The sequence below is a fragment of the Oikopleura dioica genome, chromosome YSR, assembly GCF_907165135.1.
Source record: "Oikopleura dioica chromosome YSR, OKI2018_I68_1.0, whole genome shotgun sequence".
NCBI classification, from domain to species: Eukaryota; Metazoa; Chordata; class Appendicularia; order Copelata; family Oikopleuridae; genus Oikopleura; species Oikopleura dioica.
In genome coordinates this window covers 578288-601329 of record NC_137295.1, presented here as the reverse complement: position 1 = coordinate 601329, position 23042 = coordinate 578288, and the positions used below count along the sequence as shown (strand labels likewise).

Sequence of the window (23042 nt, the reverse complement as noted above, 5' to 3'; positions counted from 1 at the left end):
AGGACATTTTTTGAAGACTCTTGCCCACTTTCGTGGACATTTTTATGAAAATTTGGGACAAAAAATGTCCACGAAAGAGGAAAAAAGGGACTCCCGGACTATGTCGTGAATGTCGCGAATGTCGCAAATGTCGCGAATGTCTCGAATGTCGCAGCAAAAAATAACAAAATTGAAAACAAAAACACTCTAGAAAATGAGAATTTTCCGAATCCCTCGGAACAGTAGGGGCGTGATAACAGATGTGTAACCTGCCAAATCAAGGAGTTTCCTACCAGTAAACCCGCGGAGCGGGCACTGACTATGACCGTTTCAATATTTCTCGTTTTTACGAAGTTCCAGCATATTTTCTCGACAAAAATGACTTTTTCGATAATTTGGCAATTTTGTTATTTTTCTAGAACAATTGTTTTTTCAAAATTGCGACATTCGCGACATTCGCGACATAGTCCGGGTAGCCCGGAAAATAACTGTATCGTGCAATATACTGAGTTCTGCAGGAGTTTACCGCAATAACGTCACCGTCGCCGTTCGGGAATAGTTAGAATAAGTCTTTTAAACCTTGAAAAGTCCATTAAAAAGAACATAATAACATTCAAAAATAGGATAGCATTTCTTTATCTTATCTAGATTTTTGAGTGATAACATAAATTGTTTCTTTTCATGAAAGCTATCAGAATCATAATCATCCAGAAATGATCGACAAAATTTTGAATTGCGAAACTTAAAAGGAAATTTAAGCATACAGTGGTTTTAACAAAGGGGCTTTTAGATAAAGGGCTTTAAACGACAATTTTGTTTAAAATCAGGAGACATTCAGACTTAAAAGAATCAATAACAAAAAACTGTTATCTTTATCTGTTTTTCTCGTTTTAGTTTTTTTCTTTTTAACCCTATGCGTGACGCGGGTGCATGCAGTGCACCCGGCCCATCAAGAACAATTTTCTTCTCTTTTTGCCAGTTTTCGATGAAAAATAGCCTAAATTCGCTGTTGTCATTGTCTCAGAGACCGGAATACCCGGATGTAGGTGGATGTAGTCCTCCAATTCGAAGAGGGAGACTATTCGACCAATTTTTCGGAAAAATACTGCTCACCGTCCAAAAGCGCCATCAGTGGTGTCGGCGTAATCGTAGCAATGCAACATACATGGTGCATGCAGCAATTCTCAAAATAAGCATATTTCCGAACCCTTACCCTAACCAAGGGTAGTCGAAAGGTAACCTAAGGGTAGCTAATCGATAATTAGCCCTACAGTTTCTTCCGTTTTTCGAAACTCAAAATCACTTCGGTAAGAGACCTAGTTCTTTGACCCCTGTTCCATAGATGGTGCACCCTGGCCGGCTTTAGGTTACCTTAAGGTTAGAGGAATCCTGGATTTTGCACCCGGGCGTCACTTCTGAGGAGGTATCCCGGGTATGAGACCCGGGCCAATAGACTATTGGCAATAGTATACTTCCGCAGATAATGTTTCGACGTTCATTTTAAAGTGATAAATTATCACTGATAATGAAAGACTTTTAAAGCTATAAATTGACATTTTTGCTTCTCGATTTTCAATTTACATTTCAATTAGAAAGGGGCGACTTTCTGGAAGTAAGACTTTCTGGAATATTAGATTTTCTGGAATTGCAGAAAATCGCCTTTTCCAGAAAATCTAATTTCCAGAAAATCTAACTTCCAGAAAATCGCCTCTCTCCGAGTAGGGTCTTCATGCAGACCCCGGGTCTGCAAAATGCAGACCGCTGGTCTGCACATGAAAAAATGTATCAGAATTTTACATTAAACAGGCGCTTTGGTGCGCTCCGCGCCTGATCTATGAGAAAACTTCATCTTTTAACAATTCTAAATCAAAACGGGCCAAAGGAGCCAAAATTTTGATCGTCAATGCAGACCCCGGGTCTGGCAGACCCTACGCGCCCGACATCCGAATACCCCCTTCTACGGCAGTAAAAGGGGCTGGAATTTACGTAACTTGCATCGTAATAGCTGTTCTCGAGACGAAAAATAGCAAAATATCGACATTTTTAACGTTTCAAGCTTACTATAAAATATTTTTCTTAAAGTAACGAAGTAGGCGTTTTTACTGACGTAGATTTTTATTCTTTTCAAATTTTCGATTTCGGGCGTAAATTGAGAGAGAAATGCACAGAAAACCTTGAGCGGGTGCACTGAGTGTACCCGCGTCACGCATAGGGTTAATGGACCCGGATAGGGATCGAACGCAAATCACCAGCGGGTCACCCAAAAATTTTTTTCCTGACTTATGAATGAAAAGATAGGTTTCAAGATTCAGGCTTCTCGAATATGAAATTCAAATTTTTCTAGGTTTCGTAGTTTTTGCGATTTACATGCTCATGAAATCGAATAATTATGAAGATACCTCGTGACAACTGCTCGCTCACAATAGAGAATACGGTATCTCAACACAGGAAAAATGAAAATAGAAGTGATAACTGCTCGCTCACTTGGAAGTTGTTTGTGGCACTGCTCACGAGATGATTGACAAGAAGCAAAAGTGCAACAGATACAGGAACCAAATACTAAAAGTAAGAAGATGACAAGCAGCAACGATCAGACAAATGAGAAATCGTTTAACTTTGGAAGAAACTTGGATAAACAAGGCTCTTTTTAAAAGGGGGAAGAATATATAGTGGATCTCAATGTGCAATACGCGCTGCGCATGGAGTTCATAGTAACTCCTGCGCAAACAAACTCCTCCGCCCGGACAGACTTCCCTGCGCACGGACAGACTTCTCTGCGCGCGGACGTCACTATCTACGCCCGTAACAAACAACGCTTGCTCCCTACGTTAAGCCCTTTCTCCCTGTGCACATACTTCTTTACGCACGTAAATATGCATTCTTCCTACAAAACTCTCTTTATCCTCACGCAACTGTCAAACTTCCGTACGGACAAAGCTCTGTCCGTACGCACAGAAATCGTATATAAGTCGCTCTGCTTCACAGCTCGATACTCACTTGAAAATCTGCTCACAATGTAAAATTGCTCCTTTTACAAAACAACGTTCACTATTTTTATCCTGCCCGCGATAACAATAAACTTCATTTTCAAACCCAACTTATGTACATTGAGAAACACGTACATAATAAAAAGGAAGCTGCATGGTGATTTGAACCGTCTCACTCAGAAGGCTCTTTCCTATTAGAAACCCACTGCGGTGGAGCAGCAAAAGTGACGGACAAGAAAGTGAGGGGCTTATGCTTTGCGCGCTTGGGCCCACTGGCTGGGCGGGAAGCCCAAAAGCATTAGCGCGTACCAATTTCTCGGCGGGTAAATCTCTGACCTACTGTCCGAGATTCCATGCAAATAAAACCTGGTGATTTGCACAAACATCTTCCCGGAAGTGTAAAGATTTTTATTTTAGAATAAAAAGAAAGATAAAGAGTTGAATATCTTACAAAGGAGCAGTCCGTTTTTGAAGGTCATCATTAGTTAAACATCACTTAATTCGCATAAAAATTTTTTTGAGATCAGAAATTGATTATATAAAGCGGAAAGTAAGTTGGGATAAAGAGACGTTTTCCAGGCCAAGCCTAGAGCGAGTTCGAAAACAGGCGCGCGAGAGGCGCAAGGTCGATCAGCTGAGGCACTCGCAAGTAACGCGGAAGGAGACAAGACACTTGCAAATGAAGCATCGTAGCCCCATGTGAAATTGAAAAGTGGCGAATATTTTCTAGACCTAAAAATAAACTTTTGTTTTCTTTTATCATAAAACCTATCCTAGGGTAAAAATATGCAAGGAACTCAAATTTGACACTCGATTTTTGTTTGTATTTTATTTTCATATTTTTTAGTTGGATGGCAGTTCGAAAGAGGAGAAGGTACAGTGGTATTTTTGTTTTTAGCAGTCAATGGAGTCATAATATCTCCAAGTTTGAGAGCAATCTCAAGAGAATGGAGTTTAACAAAGTCAGGTTCAAGAAGAGTGAGTTGGTAATGAAAACCTTGGAGATTCACATGCTTGGCAATAGCGACTTTATCACGGGAATTGTATTCACCGTTGATTTCTGCCAGTCGAATGTGACCCTTTGTTTTCTTTACCGTCACACAAAGTCGCTGAATTGTATTCCTACCAGACCCTGAGTTGGTTTTCAAGGTTTTATAGTAAGATTCAATACAGTTATTTGTGAAAGTCGTCTCGTAAGTTGAAAATTATCCAAAGAGATTCCAGCCAGAAAAGTCCGAACGCTTCAAATAAAGCGCTTCAAAATATTCAGTTAAATATTTGCGGACTTATGGCTGCAATTCCTTCGGAAACTTTGGAATCAACTTGCGAAACTGAGAAAGCGCAGTTTTAACATACATATTTTCATCGGTAGTCAGGGTTAATAAAAATCAATCCCTTCAGAAAACGAAAAAGCTTATTCAAAAATGTGCACTTGAAAAACTCCTTTCCGAAATATTTATGAATATTCCTTTTCATGTTCTGAAGGAAATGAAACATACAGTTGATCACTGTCGAACCAAAAACCCGCTCAAACGTTTATTATGAAATTAATTTAACGTTTTTGACGGAATTGAGCAGACGGCTCTATCGGCGAGCAGAACCGTCTTTGAACAACTTGATGTTAATCAATTGAGCAGATGAATCCATGATCGGGCTTACATGATGAGATCGTCTTTGACGACCCCTTTTGGATCAACACACCAACTCTCTAGTTTATTATAATTTGGTATTTATTTCCGAATCTTAGTCAAGAGTTGGAGGTAGCGCAACTTATCAAGAAGATCATAAAATAGATCAAGGGTGGTGGCCCAGGACGAGAGTACATTGCGTCCGTCTCATAGACTGATCCCAACATTCTTCCGCCCCAGGGTCACCCAGAGGGTGCAATAGGGAGAAATCGATAATTATCAGGTGCAATAGAGGGAAAATGATACCCATCTCTTCCGGGGGTGGGGTAAAAGAGAAAGAAAAGAACAGATAGACAGCTGAGAGAATCGCATTGAGATGTGAACAGAGGCAACATTTATATATACCGCGGTTGGCATATCTGACTGACTGATTTTCCAGTCAGTGTATGAGCCGTTACAATTCTCCATGCTAAAACAAAGCAGATTTGTAATGGCTCCTGATTGGTCGACTGGTTTGACTGGATTTTCATATAAAGGAGACCAGAGTCAAATTTTGATTGGTTGATAAGCTATTTTCAGAATCAGTCAGTCAGAAATGCCAATCGCGGTATGATTTATGTTTCGCGAATTTCTTTCGTTCTACTCGAGCATGACAGGTTTCTAGAGTTGTCAGTTCTCCACCGGCAAGGTTGGCCTAGGGTCCGGCATGATCGGAGGACCTAATTTTTCAAAAGCGAAAATCTTAAAGTATTAAGAAAAATTCTTATGGGATTTAAGGGACTCGAATACGGCAAAAAAATGATAGTGCCAATATTCTTATTCAGTGTCGGAATCGCCGATTTCTCTCGGTTTTTTATACTAATAATGGCTGCACAAACTTCTCTTTTCCAAATTTTGATAAATTCAGCCCGAAAATTCACATATCTGCAAGAAAAAATCTTAAAAAATTCAAGGTTTTTATGTGCTGTCCATTTGAATATTATCCATTATTTATCATTATATGAAAATTGAGGAAGCGCGCTCTGATTGGCTGAAGAGGAAGACATTCTCAGGAGTCAATTTTGAAGGAAGATTATTCTAAGCTTCTGCGATTTTGTCATTGTTGATGAAAAAGCTCTTCCTCGATTAAAAAAAATTAATCCCTTGTCATATCATATGACTCATATCAGAGACTGACTAAAGAGACCGGAAGCGCACTGATCGAAGCGATCTCAGCAGATGAGCTCAAAAGCTGGGATCTTTTCAAAAACAAACTCACTCTCATCCTTGGAAAGGATGCCGAACATTACAAATTTCAGTACAACAACTTCCAACGTGGGAGTGAATCACAATTCATGGCGCTCACAAAGCTCATCGCTAGGGTCCGTACACAAAAATTAAGTACCCGAAATACTTATCCAATCCTTTTTATTTTTAAATGTGTTTTAGAGATAGCTCAAATAAGGATTTTTGCTTTTTTGACTTTCTCTAAAATAAAAGGGATGAGAAAATATAAAGGGTTAAAAATGGTGATTTTTGTGTTCACCAGGTTGCATTCCGAGTTCAGAAAAATTGATCTTACTGGGATAACCGGCGGGACAAGCTCATTTCAAATCCTTTTTAAAAAGTTTGAACAGAGCATGCATCTGTCCGAAATTTACAAAAAACTGTAAATTTTGCCGATATTTTGAATGCAGCGCGCGGCGCGCGGTCACGCAGGGGAGCGCATGATACGGGGTGAGCACGCAAAACCCAGGGTGAAAGGTAGAATAGATTTTTTCAAATTTTTTAAATAAGCCTGAGTGTACCGAAAGAACCGTCAGATATGCTCTAGGAAGATTTTTTCGAGCCAGGAATTGAACTAATTGAAAATTAAAAAAAAACTATTTTCATAATCTATGATAAAAACCATAATTTAAATAAAAACAGGGATAATTTGAATTTTAAAAACAATGGGTGTGGGTGGGGTTGGGGACAAAACTGAGATTGATCAACTCAGAGTTCCAGGCCTTTGTCAAGCCCCTTAAATTTAAAAATCAAGGAATGGGGCTGAGACGGCCCATTATTTTTAATTTTAAATTTTGAAAGAAAAATTTTTTTTTTATCTTTTTTTCTTAATATTTTATTTATCTTTTGTTTCTTATTTCTCAAAAAAACTTTATTTTTATTAGAATTTATATTTCTATGAAAATTGAAATTTTTCTGATTGTGTCGTTGCGCTGCGGCCACCCTACGACTTCCAAATATGGAAAGTGACTCACCGCGCGCCAAGCGCAGCGCAAGAAGGCAGAATTTTGATCTTCTTCTCTTAAAATGAGCATGTTGCAGACGGTGTTCAAACTTTTTTCTTGAAGATTAAAATAAAAATAGCTATCTAAAAATGTACTTATGTAGTTAATTCTTTTGAAAGTCTTATGCAATAGTTTTTTCAGCCTATTTATGCGATTATCTCATCAACCCTTTTTTCTTTTTTTTGGAAATTTATGTTTTTACAATCCTCAAGGGCATATAAATTACCCCTGAAACTCTCAAAGGATTTGCTTTTGAAACAAAAAAGTTAGAATTTTTGTGTACGGACCCTACTCATCGCCTTCTTCAAGAAAGGATACGGCAAAGAAACCCTTGATCCAGCCGACGAAAGCATAATTTGCGAAAGGTTCATCAACGCTCAAGAACCGCGATTATGTGAGTTGCTCAGAAGGGAAAAATCGCTGCTGACTCTCAAAAACATCGCTCAGCGCAGCACTGAACTTGAAAGATCGTTCTTCAAGAAAGAAAATATATTCACTGCAGAGGAATCCTCACCGACACAAAGCTCAGAAGTTTCAATGCTCTGCTCAAAATTGAAAGAAATTGTGTCTTCAGCAGTCAAAAAGGATCAGCCAAAGCCAAAAGAGCCAAAGCGGAAGAGAAACAGAATCGACACTTCGAAGATCGACGGATTCTGCATCAGCTTTGTCAAAAGGGGATCGTGTAAATTTGGATCAAAGTGCAAATACATCCACTCCGATGATGTTCCCGCTCACGTAAAAATTGATCAAAAACGAGGAATGACTATCAAAGGTCACCGAAACGTGTAAATATGCTCATTTTGCACCGACCTCGCTCAAATATGTCAAGATCACGCTCCACGGACTAACCTTTCCCGCTCTTATTGACACCGGATGTAGTCGAACATGTTTCCGCTCCGATGTAATCGACCTACTTCCAGCTCACGTCAACAAACAAACACCCTCGAATATAAGGCTCAAGTGTGCGAATTCAGAAATCGTTCAAGTCAGTACGCTCAGCTCCACGATCGAAGCAAATCTGATAAGAAATGGATCGCCACTCAAGATCAAACTCAACCCGCTCATTGTTCAAAACCTTTCGTGCCCGATCATTCTTGGCATGGATACGCTCAAGCAAGTAACGATTGGAGAAAGCTCGATAACTCTCCTAGGAAAATTTATCCCCACTATCAATCCAAATTCCTCAGATCTGCTTCTCACAGGAATTATAGAGGTGGATAGAAAATCTGGCTCTCAAAAGGAGGAATACGATCAGTTCCTCCATAGACGTTCACAAGCCGCCGAAAGGATCAATTTCAAACGGGTCAGCAACGGATCATACGGGTCAGCAAACAATGTTCAAAAGGCTCAATTGGATGAACTTGTTTACAAATATCGGCTTAGCTTCTCAATGGACTCGGACGATCTTGGACGACTGTTTGGATTTCGTTACACTCTTCCGCTCTACGATGAATCCAAAACTTCCCACCAGCCTCCAAGACCAATACCAATTCACTCTCAAGATCAAGTCGATGAAGCGATGACGAAATGGAAACAGCTCAAAGTTATTCAGAAAACCCAATCCGCTCACAACATTCCTTTGATCCTCCTTCGAAAACCTGATCAAACAATTCGAATCAGTCTCGACGCTCGAGGAATCAATTCACTTCTCATCAAAGATCGCTTCCCACTTCCGCACATGCAAACAGTCTTCACAAGGATCGGCAAACGCCTAAGTGAAGGAAAAGAATGCTTCATCAGCTCAGTAGACTTTTTCCGAGGCTATTGGCAAGTCCTGATCAATGAAAGTGATGCTCACAAAATGGCCTTCTCATACAACAACGAACACTTCCAAGCAAACAGAATGCTCTATGGCTCTTGCAATGCACCTGCTGCATTTAGTCGCATCATGATGACGCTTATGAACCACCCATCAATCACGCTCTACATTGATGATCTCGTCATCATTGACTCCAGCTGGGAAGAACATCTCAAGTCGCTCGAGTTTGTCTTCAAAACGTGTTTGGATTATGGGCTCATAATTAGTGCGAAAAAGTGCCAGCTCGCAAGTAATGAGATCGACTTTCTTGGACATCGTGTGACTGCCTCTGGAATTAAGCCACTCAAGAAACATATCGAAGCGATCGAGAAGATGAATCCACCTGAGACAAAAGCCGAACTCAAGAGATACCTTGGAATGATCAACTTCAATATAAAATATATTGAAAAAGAAAGTGAGATCCTTGCTCCGCTCTACAGACTCACCTCCGCTTAGGTAGATTACCAATGGACTGAGACGCATCAAAAGGCATTCGAAACGATCAAACACAAACTTCTGAAGGAACCGACCCTAGCTCACTTCAAACTTGGATCAAAGCTCGTCCTTGTGACAGATTCCTCAGGATTCGCGGTCGGTGGAACCCTTTATCAAATTCAAAATGGCTCGCTCGCTGCACTTGGGTACTTCAGTAAACAACTTCAAGGGCCCGATCTGAAACGGCCGATGCGTATCAAAGAATTATTTGCGCTCTGTTGGGGTATTCAGTTCTTCGAATATTATTTGCTCAACACCGAATTTGATGCGTACGTCGATCATAAATCACTGCTCTACTTGTTCCGAGAAGCTCGACAGTCAAAGCTCGACATAAAATTAAGCAATGTTTACAATTATCTCCTCGGGTTCAACTTCAACATCATTCATAAAAGTGAAACTAGTCCGGAAATGGCTTCAGCTGACTACTTCTCACGCCTTCCAAGATCAAAAAGCTCCGACTTGGAGGATGAAGCAAAAGATTTCTTTGATATCGCTGAGACGATATTTGCAGTCCACTCTCTCGCTCAAGATGATGTACTATTTTCTTTTGAAAATCGTTCGTTCACTTCAAAAGAAATGGCTCTCGCTCAACGATCCTGCTCAAAGACGAAAAATCTCATTGTCAAGTTCGAAATCAACAATTCTTTGAAACAATTCAAGCTCAAAGACAATGTGCTCTACTCAAATGATCGGCTCGTTCTGCCAAGTTCTCTTGCTGATGAATTTATTCAATATCTGCATACGATCACGGCTCATGCTGGGAGTCAACAGCTCATGCAGATGCTCCAGTCATTGCATTCATGAAAGAATTAAGCGAGCGGTTGATCATTTTGAAAAATGGATCCCGGACGGGAAAGTTCTTTGATCCACACAGAACAAGGTGCTCTAAGTGAATTAATCATAACATGCTCTAATTGTTCAAAATTACCTAGAATGTGAGCGACACCGTTGTCGGTAAAAGGAACGGTGCGGAAGCAAATGTTAAAGACTTTTTCCGTCTCGCCCTGTTTATCAATGTGCGTCCATTTGGCTTCGCTTTCTTGGTGCACTCGCTCGGTAACTTTCAATTTCAAATCGTCTACTTCGAATTGGTTCACGACATGGAATCCTTGAAGATTCGACGTCAGACGACGAGATAATGCCCGACCCGCCCTTAGCATTCTAACAGACAGCCAAAGTCACACATTGCATTTTGAAAAATGAAGAAATCGTCGATTTCTGATCAATTCAGAGCTCGATTATGAAAGTTATCGCACTCTTGTATGTCTCCAAATCAAAGAAAATCTGAACAGTGGAAAAAGTTAGGGCCCCTAACTTAGGGGTCTTGTTTTGCATTAGAATGGGTCCACTGCGGCTTTTTCTTCTCCATGAAAGAGTTGATTCCTATTTGTGTGTCCGCTAGTTGAAGATTCTCGTACATTGCGTTTTCCATCAAATTTGCGGCGTCTTGAATCGGTAGATCAACTTGGTCATAGAACTTTTGTTTTCCAAGTGCTTGGACGCTTCGAGAGGTGTTTTCAATTTTGTTGATCACATCTGAAAAGCGTCATGTATTTTATTATAGTAGTTATGTTCCAGATAAGCTCGATACACGACAATAAAACGAACCTTCCACAGCAGCAACACACGCATCATAATCGCCGACTAATCGGGAAATCATTCCAGCTCGATACGCATCGCTTGCCTCCAGAAAATCTCCAGTAACAAGTAAATCCATCGCAATCTTGCGAGGTACCGCGCGGGCAAGTTCAACCGCGGGTGAGTGGCAGTATAACCCGATGGTTTTTGCGCCGGGGACGCTGAACTTGGCGTTTTCAGATGCAATCGTAATATCTTAAGAATCATTAAAAGTCGAAGACATGAGTGTCTACCACCTGCTGCGATTGCAAGTTGAGCTCCAGCAGCAACAGCAAGCCCTGTAACTTGAGCAATCACAGGCACATCCACTTCCCTTATCTTCTTCATAACTTCTTTACATGTTCCGAAAAACTGCTGATGAAGTTCGAAATTCTTTAGTTCCGCTACATTATGTCCCGGCGAGAAAATTTTAGGATGAGCTGATCTTATCACAATCGATCGGTAATCGCTAAAATCGTCACTAAAAAGTATTGACATAACAGTCAATAATATTTAGACAAAAATACCTTAACGCTTCGTTGAGCTCTCTATAAGGATTTGGCTTGTTTATAGAGCTGAATGCTCATTCTATTTTGCGATTATAATCCTTTCCTGAGCATATCAATTCCAAGGGCATTTCGGCCTTTTAGGTCCGCTAGCTCGATTATTTTTGTGTTTCCAGTGCGAGTTATGTTCAGTAGATTACGACAAACAGATGTAACGCGCATTCAATCAAAAATCTTAAGCCGAATTTAGTTTTCATAAAAGTACTGAAGATAGCAAAAGTTACTAATTTAGTAACTTTAAAAGTAAGTTGAGTTCGCTCGATCTAAAATGCTGAGTGAGGAAGTAAGGACCTAAAGTTAGTAGGATGTATAAAACATTGAGACGTCCATTGAGAAATCCAGCATCCCTGAATCAGACCGGAAGTGAAAATTAACAAGAAATACTACTATTAATCTACCCTATCGATCGAAGATCTCCGTGTGAAGGCCTTTTCTAAACTTGGAGGCCCAAAATGTTGGCGCAGACTTTCTAGCTCGAACCACTTCGTGCAGATTAGGATCACCAGCCGCCTGCTCGAGCGCATTCGGCGGAGCATAAAATTAAGCTTCAAAATCTACTATAAATTATACTCAATCGTCTTTTTGGAAAACAGAAAAAACATGACCCTAGATTTCAGCGACGTTAAATTGCCGAATAAAGAGAATATATCGCCAGAGATGAATATTGGTAAGACTTTCGAAATAATTAGTTGTTCCCTCGAATCATAATCGAACTCGCGAGTAATAAAGCTGATGTTTTGTTGAAACTTTAAAATATTTCTCAAGTATATCCTTGTCTATTAGACAATATAAGCTTCTTTTGATTACGTCAGGAGCCGGAAAACTCGAACGTTAGATATTCACGTGTGAAAGTTCTCCAATAGAAAAAAGAGTAAAAGAAATATTACCAGAACGCAAAAGAATAATAAACAAGATATAACGATATCATTTTTAAAGTCGGAATCCTGAGAATTATCGCTCTGTTCTCACAACACGGCCGAGTTAGTATTTTCAAATATTGATCAATCTACAGACTATTAGGACCTTCGTCTTCGGAAGAAAATTGTAGAGTAAAACTCTGTTTCAGATTTATTCAAAATCGAGCCCATGGATTTGGACGTGGGGCCGCTGATCAAGCTCCCGAAGGGAATCGCTGAAGACATAAACGACCCAATTGATGTGCTCAAGATAGACCCGCTATTCATGCCCAAACCGGACAAAGAAACAGAGCCAGTCGCGGAGAAGAAACCGCTGAATTTGTCCACGAAAGAAAATGAAAAATCAAGCTCAAAAGAAGAGCCAAAAAAAAGGCTGGAGAGAAGAAACTCAGTATTAGTTCTTCTCTTAGCTTGAAGTTCTACAAGTGCAAGTTCTGCTACAAAACCTTCACTTCAAAGGAAGATCAAATGGAACACTCTGCGAGAGCTCACTTGATATGTTCGGAGGTAATTAGCGATCTGTAAAGGCGAGTCTAATTGTATCTATAGTGCCCAAGAATGTTCGATTCTCGTGTCGGTTTGCGAATACACAAGGCCATCGGCCACGGACCCTTCAAATGCGAGCTCTGTCCAAATACATTCAAGAGTTTCAAGCAACGCGACGCACACCGCCGTGCCCATATGGACAAAGGACCCCTTATCTACTCCTGTCGAGACTGCGGAGAGAAATTTTCCACAGAAGAGGGAGTCATTTGCCACAAATCAATTTACCAAGGTATTTTCGAAACTCATGTTTCCTTATTAATCATATTTTAGGCTGCTGCGACCACAGCAAAAAACTGCCTAAGCAAAACAACTACCGAGATCGCCGAGCTCAACGAGTTGCGATCAGTACGCTCAGATCTGTGAAAATCATCTACCGCCTTCCCAATGACGCTAATTTACTCGTTGTGTAGCTATTACTATATTTTACTGTACTGTAAGCCTGTGATCTCAAGCTAGAGGTCAATACTTCAAGCTATTCCCGCCATTTTGTAAAATGAAAATAAATTTTTTCAACTTATTTCAAGCTTCTATTTGTACAGACAGGGATATGTAACATATCATATGTTCAGGTCGAAATAATTGAAATTCAGGAGAATAAACAGGTTCAATCTCAGGAAAAGAGGCAGAAAGCAATTCAAGTGCTTCGTTTTTTCTTTTATCTTCTTTCCAACCGGAGGCAGTGGATGATAGGGGCAGGGCGAGCTCCTTTATTTGGTGGTCAGAGCAGAGCTTCAATAGGGCATTAAATACAGTCAGATCTTCGGTCCACTTCAAAACATTAACAATGGGCATAAGCAACTGATGGATATTACGTTGCAGATTTTCTTCGAGCTTTGAATTCATCCAGGAAGAGACTAAAAACGGTTGTAGGCAGGGTTCAAAATGTAGCAATATATTGCTGCTACATGCTACATGTGCTACATCGCCTCAGAAAAATCGCTGCTACATGCTACACTTCCTACATAAAAAATATTTTTTCGCAAAATTTTTAAGGTCAAACTAGATTACTTCTTAGCTAATAAACACTGTCAGGTATCAAAAGAGACGTTCAAAATACAATGAAGCTGATAAATCGTCTCTTACGACAGATATTCCTGTAAAATGTATTCTTGTCACGTTTTTTTTTTTGAAATATTGCATTCTAGAACAAAATTGTTGCTTTTTCACGAAAATTTTCTGCTGAATTTCGGAGTCGATAATAACAAATCTGCTCTAGAATTTTCTTTAAGCGAACAAAAATTTTCACCCCCAGAAAAATGTAGCAATGTAGCAAGCTACCCTTTGCTACACGTTTTTTGAACGCTGCTGCATGCTACACCTGCTACATACCATGCAGGATAGTTACAATGTCAAGTGCCCGCTTACAAAGAAAGAGTATCGACGACACATCAGCCTGATCCGACCGCTCCGACTCAAAACGGCTGAAAATCAAACAAAGTTTGTCGTCAAAGTAAAGACTGATCAAAAAGCGGAAGAAGATCAGCTCGATCAAGATCTTGCTCAAGTTCCTGCTCATAATGATACGAAAGAAGATCAAAGTATCAGAAGCCCTCATAAAGATCAACATGAGCCTGTTGATAGAGATGATGGACTTCAAGTTCAAACTCCTAAATGGAAACATCGCCTTCGCTCACGACGATGATGATCAAGCCATTAAACTTATGCTCCTGTTCCTGCTCACGTTCACACTTGTTTACGAAGTTCGCTCAAAATCTGTGATAAAAAGTCCTGTTCTCAAAAGGTTAACCTGAAGCTCAAATATTGGATCATAAACTTCGGCAATGTTTATGCACACTGGATCGGCTCACTTCAAAGCTCGAAGTCATCCCCGCTCGCTCGATCAAAGGGAATCCAGTTCCGCTCATTTGCTGTGCAGAAGTTTCATACAGGCCTCTTTGGACTTGTGTTCTCATAACCCAGCTAATGTGTCTATCAATTGCGCACACGATGGACACCGCTTTTCTGAACCTTGGTCCACTCCTCCAAAGATGCGAAGCAATGCGTGCAGTTGCTTTTTCACATTCAGATAATTCATAATCAAGTTTCTTAAAGATGATTTTGCTCGCTCATGGATTCATCTGCTCAAACGATCAAGATCAAGTTTCTTAAAGATGATTCTGCTCGCTCATGGATTCATCTGCTAAAACGATCAAGATCAAGTTGCTCAAAGAGACGATTCAGCTCAAATTTGTTCGCTCTAAGAATCGTTTGCTCAAATAATTCGCTCAAACACTGTTCACTCAGAAGACTCAAAAGCTCAAAAAAAAGAGGGAAGAGTATGCAAGCCTCCCGACTCTTGAATCTTACGTAAAAGCGCTCAATTTCCTGATTCGTTGATCGAAAAAATGCTCTTTCGCCTCCGCTTCCGAGAAAAACGCCACTCGCAAGAGATCGAAAATGGCTCAGAGACAAGTAGAAAACCGGAAGTATTCAAAATATAACGAAATCTGTCATAACTTCAAACCAACAGGTGATCTGAAAACCAATTTCCTGAGATACGTCATACCTCAAATGCTCCCGCTCGAAATTGACACTCGATATCTGTTCTGCGAAAAGACAATCCAGCTCATAAGAATCGTCGAGGAATCTGCTCGCAAAGGTTACGAGTTCTACAACAACTTTGCTGCTCAAATTGACCTCGAAAAGCTCACCAATGTCTGGATCTCTTACGAAAGAGAACCTCGTCCAAATGATATAATTTTATGGACAAAGAAAACTGCCTTCACGATGAAAATCCTTCTCAACTTCGAGACCTCACGAGAAGGAAAACTTCAGCTAGCTGACAAAGTTCGCGAATCTTTTGTCAAACATTTCATGTACAGAAGAATCGCCTGGGACAACCTTAACTTCTCCGATCTGAAAGAAGTTGAACTCCTCTCCAATGTCCATTTCGCTTTCTTTATTGAAAAATGCCAGAAATATTGCCTTGTAGCTCAAGAGACTGCCCTGGTAGTCTACCAACCCCCTGAAGCTCCGCTCAACAATTCAGGGCAAGTAAATTTGGACATACGTTGGAATTCCCCCGCTCGTGAATACGATCTTGTCAATGATGCAACTTCTGATGCATTCGACTCCTTCTTTCATGGAAATCTTCTTTGAAGATGCTCAAATCTTCAAAGAACCTACTTGCTGAAAACCGCTCCTTCTTCAAACTTTACCAGAACGCTCCGCTCAAAAAGAAGAGGGAAGAATATGTAGTGGTTTTACAGAATTGCTCTAATTACGATCACGCCGCGGGGCAAAGCAAAGCTTGCCACGCGAGCACGGCGCGTAAGTGAAAATGATGGCGCACTAGCGCTGGCGAAATAATCGACTCTAAAACGCGCGCCCTTCCTGAAAAACCAAATAATCCGTTTTAAAACGCCGCTCTTCAAATTATTCTCACGTCCTGATGCTCGAAATCCGATTAATCCGCTAAAATGGAATTATTCCTTTTCCAAGTGACAAAATCCGTTGGTGACGAATTATTACGTTAATGTTCAATTAATCCGATGAAAACGATACGATCGAATAACAGCCGATTAATCTACTGGGAACCCGAAAATTTGAAAAACTATAAAAACCGCTCACCATCTCTCTCACAGTCATTCTCACTTTTGCTCGCTCAGAGATAAGATCAAATAAAAGCTCAAAACTTTACTCTTTTTATACACAGCCAACTTTGCTCAGTTGTCTGTATATTTCTCTTGTGTTTACTTATTTGTATAGGTTGCAAAACCATTACAGAAATATCGTCAAGCTTGTCGAAATAATAAGCCTTCGGGCCGTCTCAGCCCCGTTCCTTGATTTTTAACTTTAAGGGGCTTGACGGCCCTTCGGGCCGTCTCAGCCCCGTTCCTTGATTATTAACTTTAAGGGGCTTGACAAAGGCATTTAACTCTGAGGTGATCAGTCTTAGTTTTGTCCCCAACCCCACCCACACCCGTTTGCGTAAAAATGAAAATACAGTTTTTTATGGAATTTTTGGACATCAAATTTTTGGACATTTTTGCTATTTTATGGGGTTTTCTTGGGACACTTTTCAAAAGTGCCCGTATCAAATTTTTGGACATTTTCTGCGCCGTATTTTTAAATTTTCTGTTATTTTTGCCAGATATGAAGTTTTTTCATATTAAAATCTTACTTTTTCTTTGAGAAAGATAAGATTGAAGGTTGATCTCGTACCCCTTAAACATTTTTTGTCTTTAGAAGAAGGATTAAACAAAGAATGATGGAGATTTTTCTCAAAAAAAATTTTTTAAGCGATTTGGATGGGATATTTTTTTTGGCCGCGTGTATCAAATTTATGGACATTTTCGCGAAAATCTTGGGACAAAAAATGTCCAAAAATTCCATAATTAACTGTAATTCCAATTTCTTTGTTTGTTATGGTAATCATCTGAGAAATCTTTTTTTTTCTTATAACGAAAATTAAAATTTTTCAATAATTATGAAAAAAATAATGAAAAATAATGAAAAAAAATTTTTGATTTTCGGTGAATCGATCTCACCACCTCTTGCTTTTCAAGCGAGAGCGCTAACATTTGAGCCACCAAGGGGGGATCGTTGCAGTAATAAAAATCGCTAGGCGGAGCTGACCAATCAGAGCGCACTTGGCTCTCCATTCAAATTTTCATTAAAGCCCTGAAAAGGGTTGAATCGGAGGTTTTTTGAAGAATCAGTGACCGGAATTGAAATTCTTGGGGTCGAATTTGTGGAATCGTGAAGTTTTATTGAAATTTAATTTTTGGTCCTAATCATGCCGGACCCTAGGTTGGCCCTTCCTTGCATTCTCGGCGCCGCGGACTCCCTCCGCGGGTCACGTCTGGACGTTGGCATCCCTACTCTCTTCGGCCGTACGGTTGAATCTTTACAACCAGCTGAGTCCTTCAAGCTAGGCCTTGCACACGTGCGTCTTCCGTGTAGGTTAAGGCATCCACCTGATCCCTGGCCAATCAACTCTTCCTTCTTCTCTTTTGAACTAGTCATAATCCCTTCTTTTTGTGAGCTCTTTGTCGAATTATTGTTTCCTCATTTGTCCATTTTCATTGCACCACTTAGCGGGAATTTAATCGGAGTCGAAACTGATCTCTCCATCTTCTGATCCAGATGAAAGTGTTGAAGGTGAAGTCGTCCACGAGCTGTAGTCGGAGCTTTCCGTGTCAGAAGTCACGCTCCCTGATACTGAGGAGGAGGACTCGGAGTCGTGCGCAGCTGAAACAAGCTCGTAAAGTGAATCCTCAAATCTATCTAGATCTTGAGTGTTCTCTTCGCATTCGTCCTGTATTCTTCGCAAGAGATTTTCCGCCTCAAAGCTAGTTCGGCGCATCGCAATGTAAATTGCAACTTCTTCATCTAAATCGCAGTCCCTTCTGAAATCATCGATCGCCTCTATGAAATTCTTGATGTCTTCGACTTCCTCTTCTTTTGTTCCTTTTTGGTTGTTCCATATTGGCGCATACTGCATCACCGAATATAAGTATTCAGTGAGCTTCATATTCTCTTGACTTGACTTGTGTACTTCACTTTGAGTCGGCGCGGCTCGGTTCCATTTTATCAGCCGATGTTGTTGACCTTGGTGTTTTCTCGAACTTTTATGACCAGCGGTTTGCTTGATGTGTGTAGCTTTATGGTCTCGTCAGCTGCGCTGGGATATAAAATTCGATAAAGAACCTAGAATTTTATGACGCCGGTCAAGATCAGCAGAAAATTTCGAATCTTCGCGAAAGGTGCGGCGCCTGTGTCGATCGTCGTGAAATTCTCGAATTTTGAAAAGGCGGCTAGGGAAGTGGCAGAATAGCCGCTTTTGCAATTTCCAAGTTATCTGATGTTGTTGTCGACTTTGTCGTAGTGGCTGATGGTGTTGATACTGTCGTAGTTAAGGCTGATGTTCTTATTTCGACACGCGAACGAGTCCTTGTGCATTGAGTTATGCCAGGAAGGTGATCGGTCCCCCTCAAGATGGTGACTCATTTCGTTGTCGCAGCCGCTGACTGTAGTTTCCACTGACATGTTTCTGGACGCCGCCGCTCTCTTCACTGGGACGTCGGCCGTAAAGGGTTCAGTCACCAATGATGGGATCGTCTTTGACGACCCCTTTTGGATCAACACACCAACTCTCTAGTTTATTATACTTAGTCAAGAGTTGGAGGTAGCGAAGCTTATCAAGAAGATCATAAAATAGATCAAGGGTGGTGGCCCAGGACGAGAGTACATTGGGTCCGTCTCATAGACTGATCCCAACATACACTGACTATGTCGCCGAATGTCGCCGAATGTCGCCGAATGTCGCAAAATGTCGCCAAAAATAACAAAAACACCATGTTCTAGAAAACTTCGATTCTTAGTCATAATATCATTTTCTTCTAAAAAATACTATTCTCATAGTTAAAAATGTAATTTTGATAGAAATTGAATATTTATCATGCCTTTTTATGAAAATGCATAAATTTTCGGGATTTCCGCCAAAAACCGTGTAATTGCAAGGCCAGAAGTTGCAAGCCCTGACTGTATATCCGAAAAACCTCCCGCTCTCGTTATCGGGTTAATTATTTTTTCTTACAAAATTTTTTCGAAAATCGATAGTACCCATTTTTGACCGAAACAACCTCCTTAATTGCCCTGAGGGCATGCCCAAACTCCGACGTTTATATACCAGTTTGAAGCCCTGAACATAAGCTTTCTAAAAATTTGTCATATGAAGCCCCTCGGAAACTTCTAAAAATGGTCAAAATTTGGCTTTTGGGCAAAATGCATTAAATTTCGCCAATTTTAGTCGCAATTTCCGGGAAACCGGTTGAAAGAGAGAAAAAGGTCATAAGGACTTTTTTGTTCAGAATTTCATGAGGATTCTAAAAATCAACTCAGATTAAAAATTTGATACTTTGTAAAGAGCGATGACAATACCCTTTATTAAAATGATTCTAAATATTTTAATTTTTTTTATATTTTTCTTTAGCTCAGAGGGCGTGCTCGCGCTCGAGACACTGTTAACATAAACCGTATTTAAAGAAGATTATATTTTGGACATAAGAACCATTATAAGATCTATTTCAACTCGATGAACAATCGATCTTGCATAGCTAAAAGACATGGGAGAAATATTAAGATGATCATCAACAATACTGAAGTGGATTTTCATCGGTCAGTTGTGCTCACAGTTCTGAAGGCATTGACGGCTATCTTGTTGTAGAAGTTGAATCATATACTGTCAATAATCGTTTTTTTCAGAATCGCAAAGCAATGATAAGAATTATCAATATCAATATTAAACATGCGGTTTTGCGAGGTTCATATTTTTTGATGAATCTACGTCAGATCGCAGTATGATGAGAGCATATGAGCATTCCAATGATAAAAAGTTTAGATCGTAGAGAGATGACATGATGATAAGACAATTTTGGGTCAATCTGGCTCGTAAAAACTGACCATCTTTTCATGTTGAGAAGAATATCGTGAAATGATTTTTGCAAATATGTCTGATCGATTCGGTGATACCAAGCTGACGAACAAATTTAAACCAACGTAGAACCGAATTGACGTACAGTTAACTCGCACAATTATCCCCGTAAATTCGACGTGTTTATAAGAAAAAGAGTAAGAAATAGCATTTTTCTCGTAAAGTTATCTTACAAAATACGTTTGAGCAAGCAAATTTGACTGATATTCACATAGATGGCTAATTGAGCGATTTTCATTAATTTTCGCCAAATTCGAAAGAAGGGCCGAATTGTGCGGGTCCAAATTTTGCGAGTCAACTGTAAGTCTAAAATATAGTCTATATTCGTCAAACTGATGACACTTTGAGATGCTTATGATTCTTAGCCAAGCGGAGCCAAATAAAGACGGTCTTCGACAGGGGCGTTACACAGGGGCGAAAAACAAGATTAAACTTGATAGTCTTCGGGACTCAGTCAATCGACCTGTCAAGGGTATTTTTTCTGGAGAAAACTCTGAATACGTTGTAATTGAAAATATCAATTTAACAGAAATCAGGAATTTTGCGGAAGAGGTAGCTGCTGCAGAAGCTGAAGCTGAGGAAGCCTATTAAGCCTTTGATCCTAACGCTTCACAAGTCACTTTAGGTTAAATGGAAAAAACTATTGAACGGGACATCGCTTTAGATGTAGGTACCCGCTGAAATCAGAGAGGGGATTTTCAGACCTCTTTACTATACTTTTTTTCTCCCTCATAAGTTGCAAAAGAAAGTCAATACATATTTTTGAGCCAAAAAAACAATTTTTTAAAAAAATTTTCCACCTGATCAAATTTTCGTCTACAACGGAGGTTTTTTGGCTGTAATTTTTGATCATAAAAATTCATAAAGATGAGTCGACTACGAGACAAAAGAGCATGTACACATGCTATGTAGAGAAATAATACACTATTATTAATAGTTCTGTCAAAAACTTTGAAATTCCACAAGTCCTTATCGACACTGGGGCAAGTGAAAAATCATATATCAATATGACTTTGAAAAAATTGAAAAATCAGGAGTCAATCTCTAATGCCTTTATGGAAGTAGTAATCACAATGAGCGAGACTCTCACAGCTAATATTTTCATAAAAAACTCGAATATTGAAATTTATAAAATAACCCTTTTTGTAATTGAAGCTCCAATGAAATTCAATGCAATTCTTGAAATGAAACATCTGAACTATAATATTCGAGAAATCAAAGAAGAAAGTACGTGGAGAAGTTCTCTATCAGAAAGACACGGAGCTTTCCCCACATAGTAACCGTTCTGTTTATTTCAAGCTTCAAAAAGAATCAAGTACAGATAACCAGCAAATACTTTCCCCCGAAGAAGTATTTCTGGAAAATAACGTATTTGTCACAATGAAGCCAAATTCCTGGAAAAATAGACTGGTTACTGTTCATAATCGAACAAATTCGGTTATAATTATTGAGAAGGGTGCAAGATTCGGGTTTTTAAGAAAACCGCGTCAATGCTTGGATCTCAATTTTCTCCTTACAGAAAGCCAATTGGAACCTTACGAGCGGGTAATTCATAAAAAAAGAAATTCATAAATGTCGAGAAAGACGAAAAAGGCTTATCGCTGAATTCCCACTCGATAAAAAAATTGAAGATATTTGCTCGAAGGCTCCAATAAAATTCAAATCTGAGCTTTTAATGATTCTGAAAAAAACATCACGCTATTTTTTCAAGAACGTCAAGCGATGCAGGACTATCGAAAATTACCTAACCTAATTAAGACTCAAAGATTACTCCGATCCAGTGTACACTCGCCCCTATAAAATTGACGTAAGACTGCAGGAGAGTGTAGAGAAAAAATTGGCGGAGCTTAAAAAAGCAGGAAGGCCCGAACTATGTCGTGAATGTCGTGAATGTCGTCACAAAAAATGAAAAAAAAAAACAAATTTTTCAAAACATATCTATTGACAACAGACTATTGTAGAGACTCAAATTTGCTCAATTAGGGCAGAACAATAGTAGGCGCGAAAATAGAAGTGTAACCTGCCTGATCAATAATTTTCCCTACCACTGAACCCGCGAAGCGGGCACCATCCATTCCTTATAAAAGATTTTTCAAAATAGAGTCAGAAGACCGATTTTGAAGAACAATTACACCATTTTGAAGTATGAATAAACAATAAGATGGAATTTGATCCTTTTTCTAGAATGAGATATTTTTGTTTTTTCTCTACCGATGAAAGTAGGGGGTTGCCCTGGACTCGAGCCCGAATAAGCGACACCAAGTGTGCGTGTTTCGCTTTTTTATTAAGCGGAGTACCACGCGGAGCCTCCGCGGCGGAGGAACCCGCCAGCTGGAAGAATTCCCTTTTACGAAAAGAAAATTCTCTCACTGAACTCTCGCATTTCTGGATTTCTTTTTAACGTGAGCGGAGGGGAATTAAAAAAATTCATTATGTAATTTTTTTTTGAAAAAATCGAAAATTTTCATATTCTTTGAAAAGCTTTCTAAAGTGATAAATATAATTTTAAAAACAGAAAGTCCTGATTTTAATTGGTCTTGACCATAGAAAAAGCCTAAGTCAGGCCCCTGAGATAATTCGACGACTGTAAACTAAGCAAAAAAAAAAATAAGGTAAAAACCGTAAAAAAATTAAAAATAGGGAGAACATAAATTTTTACATCAGATGGAGGTGGCCGGGGTTGGGGACGAAACTGAGAATGATCAACTCAGTGATTCTCCAGCCTTTGTCAAGCCCCTTAAATTTAAAAATCAAGGGATGGGGCTGATTCCCAACGGATAAAATTTACTTTATATCGCTTG

The 23042-nt window shown here is 39.6% G+C and overlaps 2 protein-coding genes, 1 long non-coding RNA gene and 1 pseudogene across 4 annotated transcripts in view; 1 reads left to right on the top strand and 3 right to left on the bottom strand.

Annotated features, from left to right (window-relative positions):
* Positions 1-19911, bottom strand: part of LOC145710779 (uncharacterized) — a 61294-nt gene extending 41383 nt beyond the window's left edge. The window contains exons 1-2 of the long non-coding RNA XR_014135078.1: positions 19819-19911; positions 559-720 (exon numbers count right to left, since the gene is read on the bottom strand). This is a non-coding gene — a long non-coding RNA (uncharacterized LOC145710779). The remainder of the gene's footprint in view (positions 1-558; positions 721-19818) is intronic.
* On the bottom strand, positions 9930-10331 carry LOC145710753 (uncharacterized; annotated as a pseudogene). The gene is made up of 2 exons (XR_014135069.1): positions 10086-10331; positions 9930-10042 (listed from the first exon to the last, which is right to left on the bottom strand). The product of XR_014135069.1 is annotated as an uncharacterized LOC145710753 (transcript).
* LOC145710752 (enoyl-CoA hydratase domain-containing protein 3, mitochondrial-like) lies at positions 10473-11239 on the bottom strand. Its single transcript, XM_081788475.1, has 3 exons — positions 11032-11239; positions 10766-10990; positions 10473-10693 (listed from the first exon to the last, which is right to left on the bottom strand). Exons 1-3 carry the CDS (start codon positions 11120-11122, stop codon positions 10473-10475), a joined length of 537 nt encoding a protein of 178 aa, XP_081644601.1. The 5' UTR covers positions 11123-11239.
* Positions 11940-13320, top strand: LOC145710788 (uncharacterized). The gene is made up of 5 exons (XM_081788496.1): positions 11940-12007; positions 12407-12617; positions 12656-12764; positions 12807-13032; positions 13074-13320. The coding sequence occupies exons 1-5, from the start codon at positions 11941-11943 to the stop codon at positions 13211-13213; spliced, it is 753 nt and encodes a 250-aa protein (XP_081644622.1). The 5' UTR covers position 11940; the 3' UTR covers positions 13214-13320.
* Positions 19912-23042: the final 3131 nt, after the last annotated feature.